Genomic DNA, 22,946 nt, shown 5'->3' with positions numbered 1-22,946 from the left:
TGTTATGATTACATACAAAGCCTGTTTCCAATACTAATTGAGTATGAATATTTAATATACTGAAAAATACTCAGAACAAACAATTACCAGTGCAACAATGCTACAGAATATGTGTATATATATGTGTATATGAGTGGTTATATATACACATAATATCAATGACTTTGGACTAAATTTAAAAATTCACTGGAGACAAACTTAAAATTTTAGTGCGATAAAATATTTATTAAAGTGAAATATCTAAAGAAATAGATGGTTGGTGGAGTAAGATCACTTATGAAGCAAATTTAAAAATTCAATGGGGCAAACCTATAATTTAGTGGAGCAAAATATTATTAAAGTGAAATCTCTAAAGAAATGGGTAGTGTTACTGGGGTAAGAACACTTTGAAAGTAAATTTAAAAATTCAATGAGAGCGAATCTTAAATTTTAGAGGCAAAATACTACTAAAATAATATATCTAAAAAAAAAAAGTGGGGCCAATGGATCCACCGGTAGTAATACTCACCTGAAATACTTGATCTGTTGCCAGATAACAACACAGACTACTAAGAATAATCACCACAAACTGCAATTCTATGCTAGATAAAGTAACGGGAAACCTGTTTGAATCAGTGGACAAAGAATTTATTGATCAAATAACTTCTTGATAATGTAGAGAGATTAACAAAATACAGATTTCTAAATATATCACATGATATGAAAAACAAATATAAATGAATATAGAAGCATGATAAGTACTACCTTGAAAAATATATTATTGTGTACAATATTTTACAACTACAAAGATACCAAGTGAACTTCAGAGAAGAATTTTTCCAAGATGAAGCAGTAAGCCTGGATCATGGACCTTATAATTATGTAACCCTCCTAACAGGTTTTCATCTACTTGTTGCAGAAGGGTGTGACCCAGAAGATGGGAATATTGTAAAAACATGATGGATTTTCAATGAACTGCAGCAAAGCACTTCAAAAATCTGATAATTACAGTAAACAGAGGGTAGCTGTAACCTTGTTGCTGTTATTCTTTAGCAATGCACGTGCATTTCCTTTGATGTTCCGTAAGCTCCTGTCACGTTTCAAGTATTCCAACAATCTCAACTAATTCACTAAATCAATTACAAATACTAACAAATCCCTACTTCGCATTCCAGTTTCCAAAAGAGAAGGAAAAAAAAAATTGGGATATGTTCATCGCTAGGGAGTCACAAAAATAGATTTAAGGCTACAAAAGTTGATTGCTTCACCAGTACCTGAAAAGAATAGGGAATACCTGAATTTGTCTTTGAAGAAACTTAACATACTCTACTGCCTCGTCCAACATATCTGCAGTGTTTGTTTGCTGCAAGTAACAAACAAAATAATCCCAAATCAAATAATGGGAACTAAAGTTTATAAAGAAAATGCTACATTCACCAAAGGTGATTATGGTAAAATAAAATGAAAATGGAAGAAAAAAAGGGTTAATGAATTTGATCGTTTTGTTTTTGTAGGATTTCAGTATGGGATTTTGCATTAAGATTCAAAGCCAAACGAAATGAAGATGAATCTTACTATTATTTTCTCAATATGGGATTTTGCATTTTGGCACAATTAAGAGATGGCATGGTACATAATGAAACACCAACTCAATTTAATTCATCTTGCTATATTCTCTAAGCCTTTGGGTTCAGAAACTACAGAACATTCTTATCCAAAATCATAACTTGTGCAATTGAAAGTTTTCCTTACAGGCAGGACATTTTTGTAAGAATCAAAATCACAACTTGTGCAATTATGTTATTGTACATACTAAACCCCAAATCAATGTAATGAAAAGTAGATTGAATTGCCAAAATAGAGAAGCTCAACCCTGATAAATTGGAGCTACATCTAAGTAAGAAGCATGAAAGAAAAACAAATGGAAGAGCCCCTAACCCCTACCCAAGAAAAAAGAGCCTAAAAGAACTAAAAATCAGACAGAAGGACCCTTTCAGACCAAGTTCGGATCAAGTCAAAGGTTTAATCACATAACATCTCCCCCCACTTGCATTAGCTCCATCTGTGATTGCACGAATAAAAAGCCATTTCATATATGACGCATACTTGCATGCTTGGATCCGGCCATTTGAATGGGTTTGTGACCAAGTGATTTTTTTTTTTTTTTGTGGGCTGGGTGGAAGTGCAGTTGAACACCTCCAGAAATTGTGACAAAAACGTAATTATTTAGAGGTGAATTGTAAACAAGTAAGATTGGATTAATAGGAAAACAAGGTTTATACCTCTAATATGTGGATTAGACGTGGCTATGATACAAAGATTCAAATAATTAATATTTGATGCTTGGTGGGATGCGTAAATGGTGATATTTTGCTTGATCAATTTGTTTTATCTGTTTGTGTGATAGTTATTCTTGAGAATGAATGTCTTTCAATTTTTGGTATTTATTTTAACAAATTTAAGATTTCATGTGTAAATAGCATTCCATATAAGTTAATAAATATTAATCATTAAAGTAAATTCAATAATACAACATACTAAATAGTCCTTTTTTATTTAATTTTTAATATACAACTGTACTTTTTCATTCTTTCAAAAGTTTTAATCCCCCATCCATACTTTTATATATTGTATGGGTAAAAGCCATAAATAAAACTGAAACATTTTGACATTTTGATATAAATTTTTGCATAAAATATGATGATGATGGTGGTAATGATGATGTACCAAGTGGCATTTGTCAAGTGGTAATTTGGGTAGCAAAACTAATTTTGACTAGATTTTGGAGCTTATAGACACTGATGCCAATCTTTCATCAACTCCAATCACTTGCCATACTAGATATTGAAGTTACAAGACAAAGGAATTGAAAAGATAAAGGAAAATATAAGAGGAATAAGTTTAAAGTATGGCCAAGAAAAGCAAGAGGTAGGGGAGGGCACCAAAAAGGAGGTTCTGCAAAATAATCTAAACAAATTGATAGATTTTTGTAGTGCCATTAAGGGTTGCAGTAGTGTAATTAGGGAACAGTCATAGGAGTTGAAGTTACTGGCAGCCTATATTTATGAGAAAACTGAGAAAGGAAAAGAAAAATTCATTGTGTCGTACTAGGTTTTAGTCAAGAGCATGAAAAATGTTGTACGTTACTTTATCAATTGCATTTGAAGAAGTAAAAAATGATATGGATTTATTATATGTTGAAGGATGCTAGATGTTGATGCTGCTCATATTGGGATGTGTTTCTGTTGAAAGTAGGGGAGAGCAGTTTTCGGTTTAAACCGAAAAACCGAACCGAACCGATTAATTCGGTTCAATAGGTTCGGTTTTAAAATTTAATCGGTTCGGTTCGATTTATAATTTTGATAATTTCGGTTAATCGGTTCGGTTCGGTTATTTTCATAAAAAAATTAAAAAAACAAACCGAACCAAAATTATTAAATATATATAGGAAATAAAAAAAAATCGAATCAAATTGAATCGAACCGAATCGAATCAAACCGAAATCAAAGAAAACCGAACCAAACCTTTAGATTTTTGAGTTTTGATTTCTAATTTTTTTTGTTTTTATGTTTTTATTATTTAGATTTAATGTTAAAAATATGAAATTTTATAAATTTCGGTTTGATCGGTTTAAAACCGAACCAAACCGAAATTCATCGGTTCGATTCGGTTCGGTTTTCTCTTCTCAATGGGTTCGGTTCAGTTTTTAAAATTTTTAATTTTCGATTTTCGGTTTTGTCAGTTCGGTTCGGTTCGGAACCGAACCGACCGTTTGCACACCCCTAGTTGAAAGGGGTTAACATGGCAAACAGATGGTAAATAAGAAGACTATCTTATTCTTATGATTTAACATTATCGACTTTTTATTATTTTATTAAATAAGTTCATTATCAGTTACAAGCAAATGAAGAGATTTCTTTTCCATTCTAATGTCACCACACCCCTTGCCAACACCTATGCACTCCCCAATAAAGGCTTGAAAATTTACATTGTCAAAAAGCTTCCTCCAAAGATGTCCATCCTCCAGCTTGGCCAAAAAGTTGGGGAAAAAGATGAAAGCATTCCCCAATGTTAAACCTATATACTTTCTAAAATTCCCTTGCAATACCTTCAAATCTCCCTTGTTCAAAATTGCAGCTTTCATATTCCTCACCATCACTAAATAAGTCCATAATTAACCGAAAAAATGAAGGGTTTTGTCTGTAGTTACAATAATATATTATAATATAAATGAAATATACCTATGAAGTCTAGCTTAACTAGAATACCTAACTGTTGATCAAATAAAAGAGTACCTAATGTACAATCAAAGAGCAAATTACAAGGGAATTAAGTCATTATAAAAGGCAAAACCTATTTCCAAATCTCCAGTTACTACAGCTTTTATAAATGGAAAAACCCATTTCCATGCCCCTGGAAGTTTCAAGTTTTGTCTATGAAGCCCCTAGTCTTCAATTGTGTTTTATTAAGCTTGTGAACTTTCCAATTTAAGGATACTAAAGACATATTTAATAGCGTATATATATAAAAAAGTGATAAATTTGTTAGTGGCAGTTCACAAAGAAAAAAAAAATTGCACTGTTTTTTTATTGTTGAAAATTATGAGGTTAGAGAAAAAAGAAAGACGATTTCCAAACCCATGGGCTTTTCAAGTAACAATGCCCCTTTTTTTTTTTAAAAAAAAAAAAAAAAAAAAAAAAACCTGCCTTTAAGTCCATCCTTAGAATCCTTAGGTTGGAAAATTCGAGAGTATAATAACACACAATTGAAGAATAATGACTCAATAGACTAATCTCAAAAAGTTCAAGGACTTTAATGAAAAGGTTTTTCCTATTATAAAAGATCATCACTTATGACATATTCATCTATAACTGGTACTCCTTTAATAAAATATATATTCAAGGAGAATTTTCTAAAGGGAAAGACTGATCATTGTTTGTAATTATTGTTGAAATCAGTGTTGTTAATGGTGCGCTTGAGGTGCAAGGTGTGCTTGAGGTGCAAGGTGCACCAAGAGCAAACCTCACCGACTCTAAAGGCAAAAGGCGAGTGCCATCACTAAGGCGTGCCTAAAATGCACTCCTCGGACCAGGCACATCACAGCAATGTACCAAGTATGTTCTTTTTTTTTTGGCCTAATCTTATATGTTATCACCCACACCAAATCATACACCAAGGAGCATAAAAGAATCAAAGTTTCTTCCTCATATCATTGTTGGTTGTCTCCAAGGTGGGAAAAAAAAAGAAGATTAAAAGAGAAGATCACATCTGCTATTCCCTCTAGGTTTCAAATTTAAACCAGCTACATAATCTCTCTCTTTCTTCCTTCTGATCTGCTTCTTGTGCTCTCTCTCTCTCTCTCTCTCTCTCTCTCTCTCTCTCTCTCACTTGGGTTTTTCTTAGTAAAAAATTTCTCTCCTCCCTCTCCCCCTCTCCCTCAACCCACTTGGGTTTATTATTATTTTTAAATTTTTCTCGGGACTTCTTTACTACATTTTCAGCAATAACAGGAACATACCATTTTTTTTTTAATTTGCTATGGCCTTCAGTATGCTAGTTAAGGAGCATCTCAAGCTTCCCCTCTCACAAGCACAGGCATTTGTGGATATACCATGCAGCTTAGGTTGTTACACTAATATCTTTGGTGTAGGAGTTAGTTTCATTTTATTAGAATTGCAAAATATTGCTATTTAAATGCTTATTAGTTTACTAGACAGAATTTGGAACATAGAATAGTTTTTAAGACATTAATATATATAACAATTGAATTTTATTTTATTTGGATCGCAAAAATATTTAACCTTTTTTTTCTATGGTTATTAATATGTTGTAGATTGGTAATTTTGATAAGTTTGGTTAAATAGATTTATATTCATGATTATTTGATTTTAATTTTTAACTTTTTTTTTTTTTGCCTCACCTCATTCAAGTGCATGCTTGCTCCTTGCACCTGGGGCCCAGCATCCCTTTGCATATTAGTGCACCTGCGCTTTTAATAACTATGATTGACATATATATTAAATTCATATACTTTAGTAAAAGTAAAATAGAACTAATTAAAGAATTATTAAGATCAAGCTTAATTTCATCTATGGTCACCATAGTTATTACTTAACTTTTGTGTTGTAACATAAATTTAGTTTGTAATATAAAAATCACTCACCTCTAATTTGTAATTCATCAAGTAAATCCATCTGATATGGTTTTACAATTTACAATAGACAACTTTTTTATATGGTTGGCAAATAAAAAAAATAGCTAAATTTCTATGGGTATTTGGCTAAGGAAACCTTGTAAAAACACTAATTATAATGATTTTTATTTACAAATTGACATTTAGTGTCTTAGAATTATTCAGATATTGGTTGTACTAGCGTGGGTTGTGGTTGAGAGGATAGATTGGTGGAATCTCCTCATAGATGTTAGAACATTTTTTGACTCCAATGCGTCGCAATGTTACATTAATATCTATTCCCTGTTAGTAGTTCAAAATTACAAGGTAAAGTGCACTCAACTAGAAATTTTCCCACTTTCTCCATTGATTCACATCATTAAGGAAGTACATTGAAAAAAAAAATTACTTAAGAAAAGAATGGGCCTCTTATGAATGTGGGCTTCTACGAATTCAAGACTATTTCTCAGTGTAAATCTTGTTAAAAGTAACATTTTTGAGAATGTAAACAGATTTTTTGTTGTTCAATTTGGTTTGGGCAGTGGGCACATTACTGTACACATACTTTTGCATATACCATTATTCCATCCTATAAATAGTGCAAACTCGTACTTAAAAATTCTCACATAAATTGATATATAAAACAAATCACAAGATATAAAATATAAAATAGTGAAATATAGAAATCCAATGAGTTCCAGAACTAAAATCTGCAATATATATACTTTTGATTGGCATATGTCTATACTATATATGTATCTGAACCAACCACCCTATAAGATTTAAACTCTAGCCATTGAAACAAGCATCAGAACAATAAATTACTAAAGGCCTAATGACAATAATTTCCCCTGTGAAAATCTGTTAAATTAGTAACTTTTTCCTAGTGAAAATCTGATTGGACCCATCATTATCTAATCTTTTGATATGCACATATCATTCCAAGTAAAAATTTTAATCAAGGACTTATAATTTACCTTATCCATGTTCGGAACTAGTTCCTGCAGCTTCCTTATTCGGTCACTGATTCGAGTTCTTCGAACCTAAATCAGAAAAAGGTTCATTTAAGCTTTATTTAGGACTAAAAGCAAACACCTTAGCTATATACTTCTAGTGTTAAAAATGTAGCAAATAAATTATTCAACTTACCCTCTCTGCAATACTCCGAGGATGTGTGGCACAGCCTCGCTTTGCACGAACCCTACAAGGCACTGAATCCTCCAAAAGCTTCTCCATGTCCATCTCTATCAAGCTAGAGACCCCACCAGGTACCTGTCCACTTTGCTCTCCCTTCTGACGAACCAGAAATCAAAATGGCCACAAATGGGAAACAAACAAATATGGAATAAAATTAGCTAAGACTTCACAAATTATCAGAAAACAAGTAAATTATTTTCCTCTCTCTCATTAAATTGAACGATAATAAGCAAGCTCAACACCATCTTTTTAAGAATCCAGCTCAAAGTTCACAAAATAGCAGATGAAAGAGAACGGAAAGACCCAGTTAAGAATCAATATTAGTAGGAAATTGATGTGTATTTACCGCCAGAGACGGATATTTAGCAGAAGGGTGATGCAAGTCGACCTCTCTAGCCCTTTTACCGGATGGAGACACATCCATACTCGGCGATATGTACTCGTAATTCGAAGGAATTCCAAAGCTAGAAAAGTACCCATCACTCCCGAGGCCAGAGTTACCAATAATATCAGCGGGAGAGCTGTTTTGCCTCTTAAAGCCAGTCGGTTCAAACAAATTCCCAGGCTCAACCGAAGACGAAGAGGAACCAAAAGGCACTGAATTTCTAGTTGAAGTAGTATTAGATGCGAGTAGCTGAGTCAAAGTCTGGTTGGGCTTCAATAGTTCCTCCTCTTCTTCGTCTTCAAGAAGTGCTTCTAACCAAGTGGCAGGAGCTGAGCGAAAGCGGGCAAGCCCACCTCGATTCAGTTCACCACCACCGCCACCACCACCACCACCAGCTCCTCCGCCGCTAGAGTCGGAAGGTGTCGGTTGCATCTGCTTCAAAGCGAATACAGTTGAGAAACTCTGCTGTTCGTTTAAAGCAAGAAACAGAAAGAAAACCTTTTCCTTTTCTGTATATGTTTTCAGTTTTCTCTTTGGTAAGAGCAAGAAACAGAAAGAAAATCTTTTCCTTTTCTGTATATGTTTTCTCTTTGGTAAGCCTAGATACTTCCCTTTCCTTTTTTAAATTTATATACATGGAACAGCTGCAACACCTGCGTACCTAAACCCATCCGATTCTCAAAGATGGACCGTCGGATGAAAACAAGATAATCACGGTATTAAAATAAAGGGTGATTAATCGAGGATAAGGTACGCATTAAGAGGAAAGAGAAAGGGTGACAGAAAGTAGTTGTGGCCCGTGTAAGCTTGAGAGAGAGCTGCAACGTCATCGTTTTCTGGATTTGATTTTCTGTAGAGTCTTGACGGTTAAAAACTTCAAGGGGCAGTTGGAGGGCGGGTGTTGAGAGCGTGGAAGCACGGTCCAATGAGGAGGAAGGAGAGTGGTGTGGAGAATGATAAAGCGCGTGGGAAAAGAGAGCGTGGAGGTGAGAAAGCGGGTATAGATGGGCGTGTAAGGATTGCTTTATGTGGCAAATTTAAGGAGAGAGGTGACCACACAAATGCACATATAAAGAAAAAGTTTGGGGTAAAGGACGATGTCGACAACTGGGCTTATTTATTTATTTATTTTTTTTTTATTTTAACCTCTTTTTAATTAATGTGTTGGCAGTGGAAATTGGGGCCACCGTTTCCTTTGGTTAAAAAAGCTTCGGTTGGTTTTGGAATTTTACTTTTGTGAAGTATATTATTTAAAATAATAATAATAATAATAATAATAATAATAATATTATTATTATTATTATTATTATTATTATTATTATTATTTAAATTTTTAAATAACAAGCAAATAAATTATTTTGCACAATTCAAAAGGAAAAAATAAAATTCCATTCATACCAACTCGACTAACATATTGAGTTATATATGACGTTTTATTTGCCATCCATGTTTACAATAAATATATTTAATTAAAGCTTAAGAGGCACTAGCTTTTATATAAATATTAAAAGAATTAAAATAATTAGTTAAATTTTAATTTATAAAGCAATTAATTAATTGTATTTAGCATTATAAATGATCAACCCTATGAAATTGAAAATTTAAGTACAATTCTACCCCTCAGTGAATTGCCGAAGGGCAATATAATTTTTTTATATATATAATTTGATAAAATAAATTGAAAATTTAAAATATGAACATTTCATTAATTTATTTATGTAAATTAAAAAAAATAATGTACGTACTGAATTTAAATTTATGATTGTATATTCATTTTTATTTTTTATTATATTGATTTTATTTATTTTTTTTATATATGTAACAACCCAAAAATAAAAAAATAAAATAAAAAAAAATAAATTAATTAATTAATTAAAAATTAAATTAAACATTTAAAATTTAAAATTTTTCCAGGAATGAATCTGGACAACATATCTATCAAGATTCATTCCCAGAAATTCAAAAAAAAAAAAAAAAACAGCCCCCCCTTAAAAAACTCTTTCCTGTCACTCTCCCTCTCCCTCCCCTTTCTTCTGGCCAGTGAGCCTCCAACCACTATGGCCGGCCGGCGAGGGGTCCCCCCCACCCTGGGCGATGCTAGCGAGCTGCCAGCTAGTTGAGCAGCGCCGGCAGCGGCGCAAATGGAAGAGTTTTCCTCATCAACGCGTGCACAGTGAGCAGCAACTTTCTGACGCGATTTCGGCTTCATCCAACGTTCGATCGAGAAGATTCAAGTGGCGTTGGAAAGCTTGTTCTGAGAGCTTTCTTTTGATACCAATTTTACAGCAAATGGAGGTTGGATGAGTGAGATATGGAGGAGAGAAGTTTCGGATTTTTCAAGCTTTTGGGTCAGATCTAGGACGATCCGACCATTGGATTGACGATCCGAGACCACCTATGGACTGAGGGAGAGGAGAGGAACATGATGATATGATCAGATTCGGCAAATGTCGCCGGCAACCGCGCGGCCGACCACGATGCACGGTGGCGCCGGTGAACTTTGGAGATGATTCAACTTCCAGAGGCTTCCTCATAAATTTTTGAAATTTTTGAGACACAGATAAGTTTCGAGTAAGATTATTTTCATTATCTCTCTGTCTGTGGAGCATAAATGCAGTGTTTCTTAAACATGAAAAATTGGAGAAATTCTAAGAAAAATATATGATGAAAGTAAAATTATTTAGAGATATTCTATGGTATTTGTTGAATTTTTGAGTGATTGTAGAATATTTTTAAAAAATATAGATGGAGTTTAGTTAGATTTTTAGCATGTGGGCATATAAGATTATTTGAAATTATGATATTTAAATTTTATATGATTGGTTGAAGCTTGAGGATGGAGGTTTAAATATATGAATATTGAATTGTGTTGAATTAAGAATATGTTAGTTGTTAGAAACTTATGGAATTGAGTAATATTCTTGAATAAAATATTCATGGGTGATTAGAAAATTACAATTACTTTTGCGATAGCTTTATAACTTTATTAAGGATCGCGGGGCTAAATTTTAGAATTTTTAGAGCTTGTTTGAATGGATTTTTACAAAATATCAATTATAGGGACTAAAACGTAATTTTTAAGATTTTGAGTATTGCTTGGTTTGGAGGGCCCCGAAGGGGCCATATAATGATGATGAGATATGTGTTGAGTTTAGAAGTGCTATTTGAGCCATTTTTGGCAGGTTGGGTAGGTCTTAGGTATAGGAGAAACTCTGCCGGATTTTCGGCATGAATTAGGCTATATGTTGTCTCTTTAGAGTTTTATTTTGACTTAGTACTAAAAAATTTATAATATAATTATTTAGGTGATCGATGTCAGTTATTTTCTTCCATCCAGCAGCCACAATAGTTCTCAGTATACTGTAATAAAATATTAATTTTAATTGTAATTTCGATATTATTATATGTTTAAGCATGCCTATGCATCACCTATAAATATATATATCTATGTAGTTAAATACTAGGCATGATTTATGTTGCATTTTAAACTGATAAAGTGTTATGGATGTTGTTTGTGGTAATTTGAAGCAGTGTGTGTGCATGGCGTGTGTGTGGTATGGTATTGGATATGAATAGGACGGGTAGACACAGCTTAAGAGACACTCGCTGGGACCCGGTCCTTCGGGGTGGATACGGCTTGAGAGACACTCGCTGGGACCCCGCATTTGGTTTATTAAGTGAAAGTCCAGCTTGAGAGACACTCGCTGGCAGATGTTAGATTAAGAGGGCTGCATAAGGGATCAACTCCCATATATGTATTGTTTGACAGTGTTGGGTGTGTGAGTACTCTAAATTGCCTTTTTGCTATTATGATATGAATTGTATGAAAATTATGAGAATGTTGCAGATCACTCCACAGGGTGCATTAGCTTTAGATAGCTATAGAGATTATGATTAAAATCGATATTTTACTCTCTGAGTCGAACGCTCACTCCTGTTCACCTTATTTTTTCAGGATACGGAATGAGACCTTTTTTAGAATAACTTGTTCCTTTCCTCGCAGGTTATGAAAAAAAAATTAAAATTACTTAACTATATTATTGTTATCTAAATTTGTAATTTAGAACTCCTCATATACCAGTAGTAGCATTAATCCTGTCAGGGAGTGCATGAATTTAAGTTTTTGTATTAACAAATGAAAATTTTTTATGAGTTTTAAATAGATTATAAATGATGTAACAGGGTTGAGCGAGGCTCCCCTAATTTTAGTTTCTGATAATTACTGGGTTAAGCTAGCCCAAAATAAAATTATAACAGTTTAATTTAAATTATTTTATATACATATTGGGCCTAAATTGTGGGCCTGGTCATGGGTTTGAGAACAGTAAGGATTACTACGGGCTTCGGGGGCTTTATGCCTGCCCAGGTCCTAGTGCCGATCCGGCCCATAGGTTGAGTAGTGAAAAATGTGGTATCAAAGCTTAGGCTCCAGATTCATGGGAAGTACATGTCTAAAGCTTTAAGAATAGTCCAATTAGGTGTTCACATGCGGAGTATAAGATTCTGTTTTGTTTCCTTCTATAAATCCTTGTTTCTAGATTCTGCGTTATTCCTCGGTTAGTATAAGAGTGCTTCATTTAACACCTCAATTTTGTGAAGTACATGGTGACATGAAATAGATTTAGCAGACGTATTGAGGTCTACCATGAAAACACATACTCCAATAAATACTATATTTTTGTCAGTATGGGTTTAAGTGGTATGCCCATTTTGTGCAAGGCAAGAGTACATAAAGGTGAGTCTTAAAAATACAGTTGCCTTAGTCAGAATAAGTTTATGATAATAATATATTCGAGAGAGATAAGAAATTAAGAGATCTAGTCTGTCAGGACGTATCATAGTAACTATGCAATGTTCTCGATATTTGTGCTGTAAGCTGCAGATTACAGTACTAACATAGGATTATTGTGTAAAGCTGCGTGCATCCCCGTAGTGCTCCATAATGAGGGTGTTTGTGGATGGCCTTTGTTTTGGTACAATTATGCCAAAATAGAGTTCTATATCTGCAGAGGAGTTGGGAACTCCTAGTTAGGGATCTAGAGTTAGAATATTGAAAGGTCACAGTTGGTTGATAACTAGAGTCAGTGACTTGGTTACCTTAGCATGAGCTAGAGTTACATCAAGAGTTACCATCAGACCAGAGGTTGTGGATTAGTTGCAAAGTAAAGGTGACATCTATAAAGTGAGACCATCTGGTCTTCGATATGGAATTTTGGATGGTTTTTGCAGTATGACAAACATTTTGCTTAGAGCTTAGTGAGAATAGCATACCTTGTGTGTATCAGTAAGGTGTAAAATACAACCCTACTACCTAGAGAAGGTCGAAACTATGAATTAACGATTTACAAAGCTTTGATATGATAAGAGAGTCTTTAATTTTACATGGTTTTGGCAAGGTGGAAGATGTAGTACATTTTTCGCAATCAATTATGATGTAAAGTGGTCTTATTCTTTCAAGAGGGATAGGGGTTTATTACTAATAGTGGTGATCAACAAAATAGTGCCCTAGATGGGACTATAAAGTGTGGTAGAGAGTAGTTGGCTCGGGTATCCTGGAGAGGATACAAGTTCCATTATAGGAATCATATATAATCAGATCATGATAGATGTAAATCCTTTGAATTGGATGACAGGTTTGGGTGCTCGAAATCTTAAGTTTTGGTTAATTGAGTAAACATGAAAAAAAATAATAATAATAATAATAATACAAATAAATAAAATTGCTGCAGAATCAGTTTTCGAGGTAGTAAGGGTATTATGTAAGCTAAAGGATAAGAATAGAGATCATACAATAAAAGTATGAATACAATTTCCTGAGTTTCTTTCTAACTTCATATTGTTCAAAATAATAGTATAATCTAATTATAATAGTGTTAAGAGTAATAAATTAGTGAAGATAAATCACAGAAGACCAATGGATAAAGAAAGTGCAGAATGAAAGTTTGGAGAATTGATTGCAAATGCAATATAATCTAAATGCTAGTGGAAGTACTAGCTAGAGTGGTCAAAGGACCAAATATGAGTAGCACAGATATGTGATAACGCGGTAGAGACTCTAAAAGATATAGTTAGCAAGTACAGCTATCATGTTAGGAAGAAGAATGGAACCAGGGATAGAATAGTCAAGTTCTATTTTGGGTAAGACAAAGGAAATAAATGAAAGGATAACCTGAAGGGCGCATAATAAAAGGAACAAAGTTAAGGTATAGGGTAGGCTAAGTGTTATTCTTAGCAAGGTGAATGACAAGGATGGAGAACCCAAAATGGGACCACATTAGTGAGAATAGTGAAGTGGATAGCAATGGGGCAAGATTCTTTTAACTTGTTAACAGTATCAAGAAGATTAGGCGAGGAATACAATAATAATGAGCAAAAGCTAGAAGGTGTGCGATGGTATTGCGAACTATCTAATTAGGCAGAGAAAAAGAAGTAAGTAGTAAGTTGAATAAAAGTCAATCTAAGGGATCAAATAGGTATGATGAGAGGAAAAGAATGATAGATAATGACACATAGGCTTTAGGTTAGACTTTTGAGATAGTGAGAAGGTAGATAGAGGTTCGTTATGAATGTCAGGCAAACATTTTTAGTGTGATCAACAGAATCACTTTGCAGTGAAGTAATAACGACAGAACAACAGTAGGGGTAAAACGAAAAGTGACAAGTATGGGTGGTTATAAATCACTAGAAAGTTCAAGGATCAAATTAATGACCATAAATAAGGGTGGAATTAGTGCTGGAAGAATCTATTAGTGAGAGAAATCTTTTAGGATTCAACAAAAGTTAAGGGCGCAATATAAACGATGATAGATATGAATCATAAGTCGAATATAAGTAAAGTTAATAAATTATAAATTATTATGTCAGGAATAATAATGGTACGGTAAAGGGTTCATGCAGATGATACCTTATAGGTAGAGCACAATTGTGCTAGGAGATAATGAAATTTGAAAAGAAAGACCAAGAAACATAGGTTAAACATTATTATATGGACAATCGGGCGTAGTTGAATAGAAGAGGATATTTTTCTTTCTTTTCAAGTTTAGCTTGTGCTTTTGGTTCTAGAGGGTTATATAAGGAACAGAGACTGAGTCAAGGAGACCTAGTTATTTGGGAGTTTGGTAGGCACCGATTCATACACAATTTTCTGATATGAGAATAACAGTAAGCGCATACCTAGTGTTAAGTATGAAAGGACGATCAGAGTAATGACAGCAGTTAAATTGAGTTAGCTACTAAGGCTTACAACTGTCTTAAACTATAAGCTGGAGGAAATACTAATTGTGGATGAGTTTCAATAGATGAAATTGTTGCTAATGGGAAAAGTTGAGGCTGAAGTATCTTGTTTAGAATTAAGGCATGGCACACATTTCCCACAACCGTGTTAGTTCATATGGAACTTATAGTTTCTGGGGCTCCTATCCATCCTGGATGAGCAATTTCCTACTAAGGCTGGTAGGAAATGATAATGTTCTGATAGTTAAGTTGGAAAAGGGGATACAAAAAGAATTTTCTATGGTTAATTACACGTGTTATGTAATGTGAAGAATGTGCTAGTAGGAGTCAATCGTAAAGTTAGAATTCTCGAAGTAATAGCACTAGTAATCAAGATAAGACTAAAAAGAAAAAAGAAAGTTAAAGTTGATAATAGGATGGACATCCTTGAAGGAAAAGGTGTAAGGGTGAAATAGGACTAAGATTAAGGAATAAGTATAGCAGGTTGAAAAGATATCAACAATAGCAGAAATAGGAAAAGGAAGTGGATAAGATCCAAAGGACAGGAAGAAAGCTCAGTAAAGCTAGTTATAATGATGAGGATAAGAAGGAATAGGTATGCTAAGAACACACTAAGAGATGTTTAAAACAAGTTATTATGAGATGATAGATTAAAGGAGTAGTGGAGTGTAAGAGGGGGGGGGGGGGGTTGAGGCGAAATATTATCCATTGGAATTATATAAAATGCACCAGGTAATGCCCAGGAAAGATGGTGGAGTCACAATGGTCTCACTTAAATACCACCTCCTTAGATAGCATTTCCTAGACATGCACTTCATACAATCCTAATAGAATCAAATCACTGGTAAGTACCGTTTTCCCATAACACTATCACGGTACTAAGGATTTATGTCACGAAGGCATAGATAGACAGGAGTCGCCACCCGGGTAATAATCGGGACATATTCAGTGTTTTTTTCAAGGGTTATGGATGGCAACTTACTCCTTGCAGAGTTTCCACAATCGTCATTACCATAGCCCAATGTCTAGGTTCGGGATAATGGGTACGTAAGGGGAAGGTGTTAGGCACCCCTTACGTCTGGTCTAACCTCGTTGATTCGAGTGCCAGTCCTCTACTAATGTTTCTAGAAGTCTTGTTTATTATTCCTTTATTAAACTTTATCCTAAAAAATGCAATTCTAATCCTACACACGCAAGTAATTCACAAAAGGGTTATTGTTTACACACAATTTTCATGCACAAGTAATTCCTATCTGTGGGGTTGGTAATTATTTAAATGATATTTACCAGATGACTAAAATTAATTTATTATTGAGAATTTAATTTACAAACAAATTCAATTTCAAATAATCCTACGTTTCTATTTAACCTAATTAATTAATTTTCACCAAGTTACCCTAAGGATAATTGAACTAAGTTAATTATGTACATGTGCAATTTATTCTGATATCACATAAGGCCCAAACAATCACAACCTAATAAAGATTTCTAACATGCAAATTTATTTTACAATTACCAAGTATTAAATTAAATTTATTTACATGCCAATATTAGTTTAATTTACAAATAAGATTAATTTTAATTTACAAAGTATTTATTTAAATTAATTACATGCAAAAGTCAGTTAAATTAAAAACAAAGTTAATTTTAATTTATCAAATAAAAGTTCTATTATTACTACAATTTCATGCCAATGGTTATTCGAGAAGTTAAGAGCTACTTACCTGTTGGTAAATGCAGTTACCATTGGGGCAAGCTACACTTAAAAAAGGGTCTTCTCTTCTAATATAGCAATGATATCCCTGGCTTACTCCTATTTAGCTGCATATAATCTCCACGCAAATGCCATCTTTGTTACTTACCTTAGAGCTACTTACCAATTTTGTTTGTAATAAAAAATAAAGAAACTAAAGAAAATAAAAGAAATAAAGAAAATATTAATAACAATTTATATTGGATTCTAACTCTAGTCTCATAAAGGGTTAAGATTCCTAATTAGTTACAACTACCTAATGGTCTAAGTCTTCTAACATGATCCAAACACTTCATAACACTTCTTGAATTAAAAGAACACAGAAAAATAGATCAAATATGAATTAAAACCCAAGAAAATACAAGAACATGCATAAATATACAATTTCTAAATTCTGGCAGATTAACGGTAGTAAGAAATCTGATTTTTTAAAAATAGTTATACATGCCTAAAAATCATAAAAAAAAATTACAGAAGACAGCCCACATATCATACAAGATCATAAAATTTATAAATCAAACAAAACCCTAGCTGAATAGTCTACATAAATCGTAACTTTTCTAAGTGACAGAATCATACTACTTTTTTGTAAAATTCATAACTCATTAACCACAATAGATATGAATACAAAACCAATTGTAAAAGATTCATAAGATTCTGAAGTTAATTTTAGACACTAGATTTACACAAAAATATTAAGGAACAAGGGAGTTATGGGCTCCATAAGTCGGATATCCTGCAAATCAAATTTTACAGGAACCCTAACTTCAAACAGCCATAACTTACAAAATATTAGAGCTTTTTTTGTGATTCTTTAGCCTTAAATTAATGGAATTTTGTGTAGAACATGAATATAATTTTTACAAAATTTTTACAGATTCATAAAATAAAGAAAAATAATAAAAATACGAGAGACAGAAACTAAATATGTGCAGAGTTGTGTATCCCCTCAAATAAAACATGATTACATGATCTATATGAACATATAAAATAAATTAAAGACAAAAAGCATAGAATTAAAATATTGTGTGGCATAGATCTTGAAAAGAAAACAATAAAAACTGACCTTCCAGAAATCTTATATGAAAATCTTCTTGAAGAAAAGAAAAAATAAGGAAGAACTCAAAGAGTCATGAATATCTCTAAATTTCTTATAGCTCTGAATTTTCTCTTTCTCTTTCATCCCATCTCCCTTTCTTCCCTTCTCTAGTAGGGTATTTATAGGGTTTTGGGAGAGAGATGTGATAGGGTTTTGAGTCTTAGGATGATAAAGTTTAGATGACTTAAACAACTACGATTGCAGAATTCGAATAAGACTGGGATATGAGTGAGGTGTTTCAACCAATAGGAAGACAGGAAAAATGGAAGGCACCAATAGGGAGTGAGGAAGAGGTGTGGTAGGGTTTGGAGTTCTAGTGTGATAAAGTTCAAATAACTTAAATGACTAGGATTGATGAATTTGGATGAGACTGGAATATAGGTGAGATGTTCCAACTAATAGAAAGAGAGGGAAAGGGGGTGACACCAATAGGGAGTGAGGAAGAGAGTGGGGCCAAGGAGGAGAGAGTTATTTGTTATTTTAATTTTCAGAAAATAATTAAATGAGTCCCATTTAAAATTCCTAACTAGGCTTTCTTAGGCCCATGGAGTCCAATTAAACTTAATTAGATCCATTTAAGAACTACCGATATTAAATTTAAACAAAATAAAATTTTATTTAAATTTAATTAAATTAATTTCCCCAAAACTTTATTATTATTTTTTTTTCAAGATCATACCATGGAATTAATAATTCAGCTCCATGCCTCTAATTACATCTTATAGTCATATAATTTTTCAGCATCGGGTTTCCCACGGCCTAAATGCACATACTCATCACAAAATAAGGGTCTACAGTTTGCCCCCCACTTTGGCGAAAGTTGAAATCAATGCGAAAGCATTACTCAAGTTTCGTCAAAGTGAAACTCAAATTTCTAATAACTATGAAACATTGGCTACGAGGATCAAGTATATCTTGCTCGATCGACATACTCTATGTTATGAAACTAGCTACGGTCTCATAACAGTAATAACTGTGTCATGTGAAAAATGAGTGTATCTTGCTCTGTCGATACACTCTGCGTCATGAGACTAGTTACGGTCTCATAACAGTGATAATTGTGTCATGTGAAAATTGAGTGCATCTTGCTCTGTCGATACACTCTGTGTCATGAGACTAGCTACGGTCTCATGACAATGGCAACTGTGTGATTTGAAATGTTGTGGATTCGTATTTAGGACCGCAGTCCTAAACTACCTACGTATCCCCCTCATTATCCTGAGGAAGAATCAGACCCACTCATAGTTCGACACTTGAAACTGTGGTGATGCATGTTCTTTTACGCCTTACACACCTACAGGTGACATGTTGATGCGTGTTCTTCTACGCTTTACACAACTATGTCATATGCCCTAAACAATGTCTAAGGACTTACCAAAAAATATCTGTCATGAAATATAATGGGTTCGTATTTAGGACCGCAGTCCTAAACTACCTACGTATCCCCCTCGCTATCCTGAGGAAGAATCAGACCCCCTCTTAATTCGACAATTGAAACTGTGGTGATGCATGTTATTCTACGCCTTATACACCTACAGGTGACATGTTGATGCATGCTCTTCTATGCCTTACACAACTATGTCATGCGCCCTAAACAACGTCTAAGGATTTATCAAAAAATATCTGTCATGAAATGTTGTGGGTTCGTATTTAAGACCGCGGTCCTAAACTACCTACGTATCCCCCTCGCTATCCTGAGAAAGAATCAGACTCCCTCGTAGTTCGACAATTGAAACTGTGGTGATACATGTTATTCTACGCCTTACACACCCACAGGTGACATGTTGATGCATGTTCTTCTATGTCTTACACAACTATGTCATGCACCCTAAACAACGTCTAAGGACTTACCAAAATATCTAATTCATGATTTGAAAAAAAATTAGGATGACTTGGTCTTAAAATTCTGTCTGATTTTTATGTTTCCTGTATGCTACTTCCTATCATGGGCATGCTGATTTTACTAGAGATTCTAAAAAAAACTTAGTCCTCTAGAGGACCTTTTTTTGCAAAAACTTTCTTATAGCCTCAAAGTTTTTTAGAAGAATTATTCACCAAAAAAGACTTCCTTAAGGTCACAATACAATTTCCCTCTTATTTTTCTTTTTCTTCTTTCCCCCTATGGTTTCTGTCTTGACTCATTTCTCTTCCATGAACTCCATTCTCTGTGCCCTAACTTTTGCCTGAAACGTCCTTTTGGATTTTCATCTCAGCGGGCTTGCTCTAACTTTTGCCTAAGCAGCCCTTCCAAGTTTTCCACCAAGCAAGCTCCCTTTTTTTTTTTTTAGATAATTATCTGGGCATTCATATCAAGTACCTATCTTGTCATACTCAGAAGGCATAGATTAAATCAAAAAAATGCAGTTCAATTACTTAATCATTTGATGTATTTCTCAAGACACAAATATTTGTGATCATAATTAAATAAAATCCATTCCTAGTTAATGCAATAAAAAAATTCTTTATTTATTCAGGTACACCATTACTCCCTCTTACATTTAGTTTTGCCAAATTTCTAACCTTCCAAAGTTAGAAATAAGTTTTATAACCTGCTGAATGACCTTTTCAGGTTTTCTATCCAGATCTTCTCTCATCTCTCCTTTTGCCTAGACCGCCTTTCGCAAGTTTTCAATCTAGTATTTTTTTTTTTGACCCTTACTTTTGCCTAGACCGTCTTTTGTAAGTTTACAGCCTAGCAGGCCTATCTCACACAAAGTACCATTTAAGCTTATCTAAGTTGATTGGTTCTTGAAATTCATTCCCATCCAGGTCTGATATTCTTACAGCACCTCCTGATAAGATCTTTTTGACTACATATGGACCATCCCAGTTTGGCTTAAACTTTCCTCTTGGATCAAAAGGGATGGGCCGAGCTTGTTTCAAAACCATGTCTCCCTCTTTGATCTTTCTTGGCTTCACCTTCTTATTAAAGGCCCTTGCTATCTTCCTTTGATAAGCCTGCATATGATACAAGGCTCGCATCCTCTTCTCATTAATCAAAGCTAGTTCTTCATATCTTTTCTGGGCCCACTCATTTTCTGGAACCTTAGCTTCTAGTATCACTCTCAAGGATTTGACCTCTAGCTCAATGGGTAGCACTGCTTCAGTCCCATACACTAAAAAGAATGGAGTTGCCCCTGTGGATGTTCTTGTAGTAGTGCGATAACCCCAAAGAGCATAAGGGAGTTTCTCAGGCCAATCCTTATAGGTTTCAACCATTTTTCTCAAAATGGTTTTCACATTCTTATTTGCTGCTTCTACTGCTCCATTAGTCTGTGGCCTGTATGGTGAGGACTTGTGATGCTTAATCTTGAATTTGGTAATTAATTCTAAGAAATCACCTTTGAACTGGCTGCCGTTATCTGATACTATCTCATGGGGTACCCCAAACCTGCAAATCAAGTTCTTTCGCACAAACTTACTTATCTGCTTGGCCCCTACTACTTTATAAGATTCAGCTTCAACCCACTTGGTGAAATAGTCAATTGCCACAATGATAAATCTATGGCCATTAGAAGCCGTGGGAGAAATCTTCCCAATAATGTCTATGCCCCATATTGAGAATGGCCACGGTGAAGTCATACCGTAGAGTTCACTGGACGATAAGTGATTCAAATTCCTATGGATTTGGCACTCATGGCATCTTTTCACAAATTTAGCGCAGTCAGTATCCATGGTAGACCAGTAATAGCCCAATCTTAAAATTTTGCCCGCTAATGCCCTTCCGTTCATGTGAGGACCACACACTCCTGCATGTACTTCCTCCATTATCTGTTCAGACTGCTATTTTGTCACACACAAGAGCAATAGTCCTTCGAAGAACCTTTTGTAGAGTTGCCCCCCAACCAAAGTGAACTGAGTGGCTAATCTATGAATTGTAGCTCTATCCCTACTATTGGCAGACTGTGGGTATTCTCTTACCTCTAAATATCTTCTTATGTCCTCATACCATTTCATCTCATCTTCTAGATCTAAATGTGCTATTATTAACCCTTCATAGCATGGGATTCTACTCCTTATCAGGATAATTGGCTGGGTTAGCTTCTGATCACCCTTCTCCCATAAAGATGCCAGCGTGGCTAGAGCATCAGCCATCTGGTTCTGAGCTCTAGGCATGTGCTTCATTGTCACTTCCTCAAAGCTAAATAATAGTTTCTTAGCATACTCCAAGTATGGCCTCAACTTTTCTTCTTTCAATTCCCATTCACCTTTAACATGGGAAACCACTAGCATTGCATCTCCGAACACCTCCACTTTTTTAGCCCCAACAGCTATTAATGCCTCTAGGCCACAAATGCAAGCCTCATATTCTGCAATATTATTAGTGGCTGGGAAACATAACCTTTTTGACATTAACAATTATTCTCCATTCGGTGCTTCCAAAACTACCCCTATACCGACTCCGCTCTTATTCATGGCCCCATTAAAGTACATTTCCATGGCTGGACCTCTACTAGCTTGAGACTCTCATCCGGGAAGGCTGTTTCGACTCTTTCCTCTTCATTAACTGGATTTTCAAAAAGAAATTTGGCCACTACACCCCCTTTGATGGTTTTTCGAGTCTCATACACAATATCAAATTCAGACAGTAGGACCAACCATTTGGCCAATTTTCCAACTAGCGTCGGTACTTCAAATAGGTATTTTAAAGGATCCATCCGGGATACTACAATAACTCGGTGGGTCTGAAAGTAATGCCTTAACTTCTTAGTTGCCCATACTACAGCTAGACAGGTTCTTTCTATTAGTGAATAATTCTCCTCATTAGCAAGGAGTTTCTTACTAATGTAATAGATGGCTCTCTCCAGATTCTCTACTTCTTGTGCCAACATTGCCCCCAGGGCCATGTTTTCCACTGATAGGTAGAGGATTAGAGGGATGCTAGGGATGGGTGGTGACAAAATTGGTGGATTACTCAGGTACTGCTTTATCTTTTCAAACGCCTCTTGACATTGCTCATTCCACACCACTGGCTGATTCTTTCTTAGTAGCTTAAAAATTGGTTCACAGGTAGTTGTGAGCCTAGCTATGAACCTACTGATGTACTGTAATTTTCATAAGAAACCTCTAATCTCTTTTTCTATTCTAGGGGCTGGCATCTCCTGGATTGCCTTCACCTTATCTGTGT

At 34.5% G+C, this 22,946-nt stretch overlaps 2 protein-coding genes across 5 annotated transcripts; both read right to left on the bottom strand.

The window, feature by feature from the left end:
• Positions 1 to 603: 603 nt before the first annotated feature.
• Positions 604 to 8,353, bottom strand: LOC110648593 (transcription factor bHLH81). 4 transcript variants are annotated; one of them, XR_002493602.2, is made up of 6 exons: positions 7,695 to 8,353; positions 7,301 to 7,444; positions 7,129 to 7,194; positions 5,900 to 5,978; positions 1,274 to 1,342; positions 604 to 1,069 (listed from the first exon to the last, which is right to left on the bottom strand). XR_002493602.2 is itself a non-coding variant. In XM_021802877.2 (5 exons), the coding sequence occupies exons 1-5, from the start codon at positions 8,163 to 8,165 to the stop codon at positions 1,022 to 1,024; spliced, it is 798 nt and encodes a 265-aa protein (XP_021658569.2). In that variant the 5' UTR covers positions 8,166 to 8,351; the 3' UTR covers positions 604 to 1,021. The 4 variants fall into 4 exon arrangements, 2 of the variants coding, with proteins under 2 accessions (XP_021658569.2, XP_057994842.1); XR_002493603.2 differs by having other exon boundaries at positions 5,900 to 5,963; positions 7,695 to 8,352; XM_021802877.2 differs by lacking the exon at positions 5,900 to 5,978 and having other exon boundaries at positions 7,695 to 8,351.
• Positions 8,354 to 21,601: 13,248 nt separating this feature from the next.
• Positions 21,602 to 22,665, bottom strand: LOC131174624 (uncharacterized). The gene is made up of 2 exons (XM_058138378.1): positions 22,251 to 22,665; positions 21,602 to 22,146 (listed from the first exon to the last, which is right to left on the bottom strand). The coding sequence occupies exons 1-2, from the start codon at positions 22,663 to 22,665 to the stop codon at positions 21,602 to 21,604; spliced, it is 960 nt and encodes a 319-aa protein (XP_057994361.1).
• Between the last annotated feature and the right edge of the window lie 281 nt (positions 22,666 to 22,946).

The sequence above is a fragment of the Hevea brasiliensis genome, chromosome 16 (assembly GCF_030052815.1).
Source record: "Hevea brasiliensis isolate MT/VB/25A 57/8 chromosome 16, ASM3005281v1, whole genome shotgun sequence".
NCBI classification, from domain to species: domain Eukaryota; kingdom Viridiplantae; phylum Streptophyta; class Magnoliopsida; order Malpighiales; family Euphorbiaceae; genus Hevea; species Hevea brasiliensis.
Note: the sequence above shows the minus strand (reverse complement) of the source record. Positions and strands in the feature narration are given on the sequence as shown.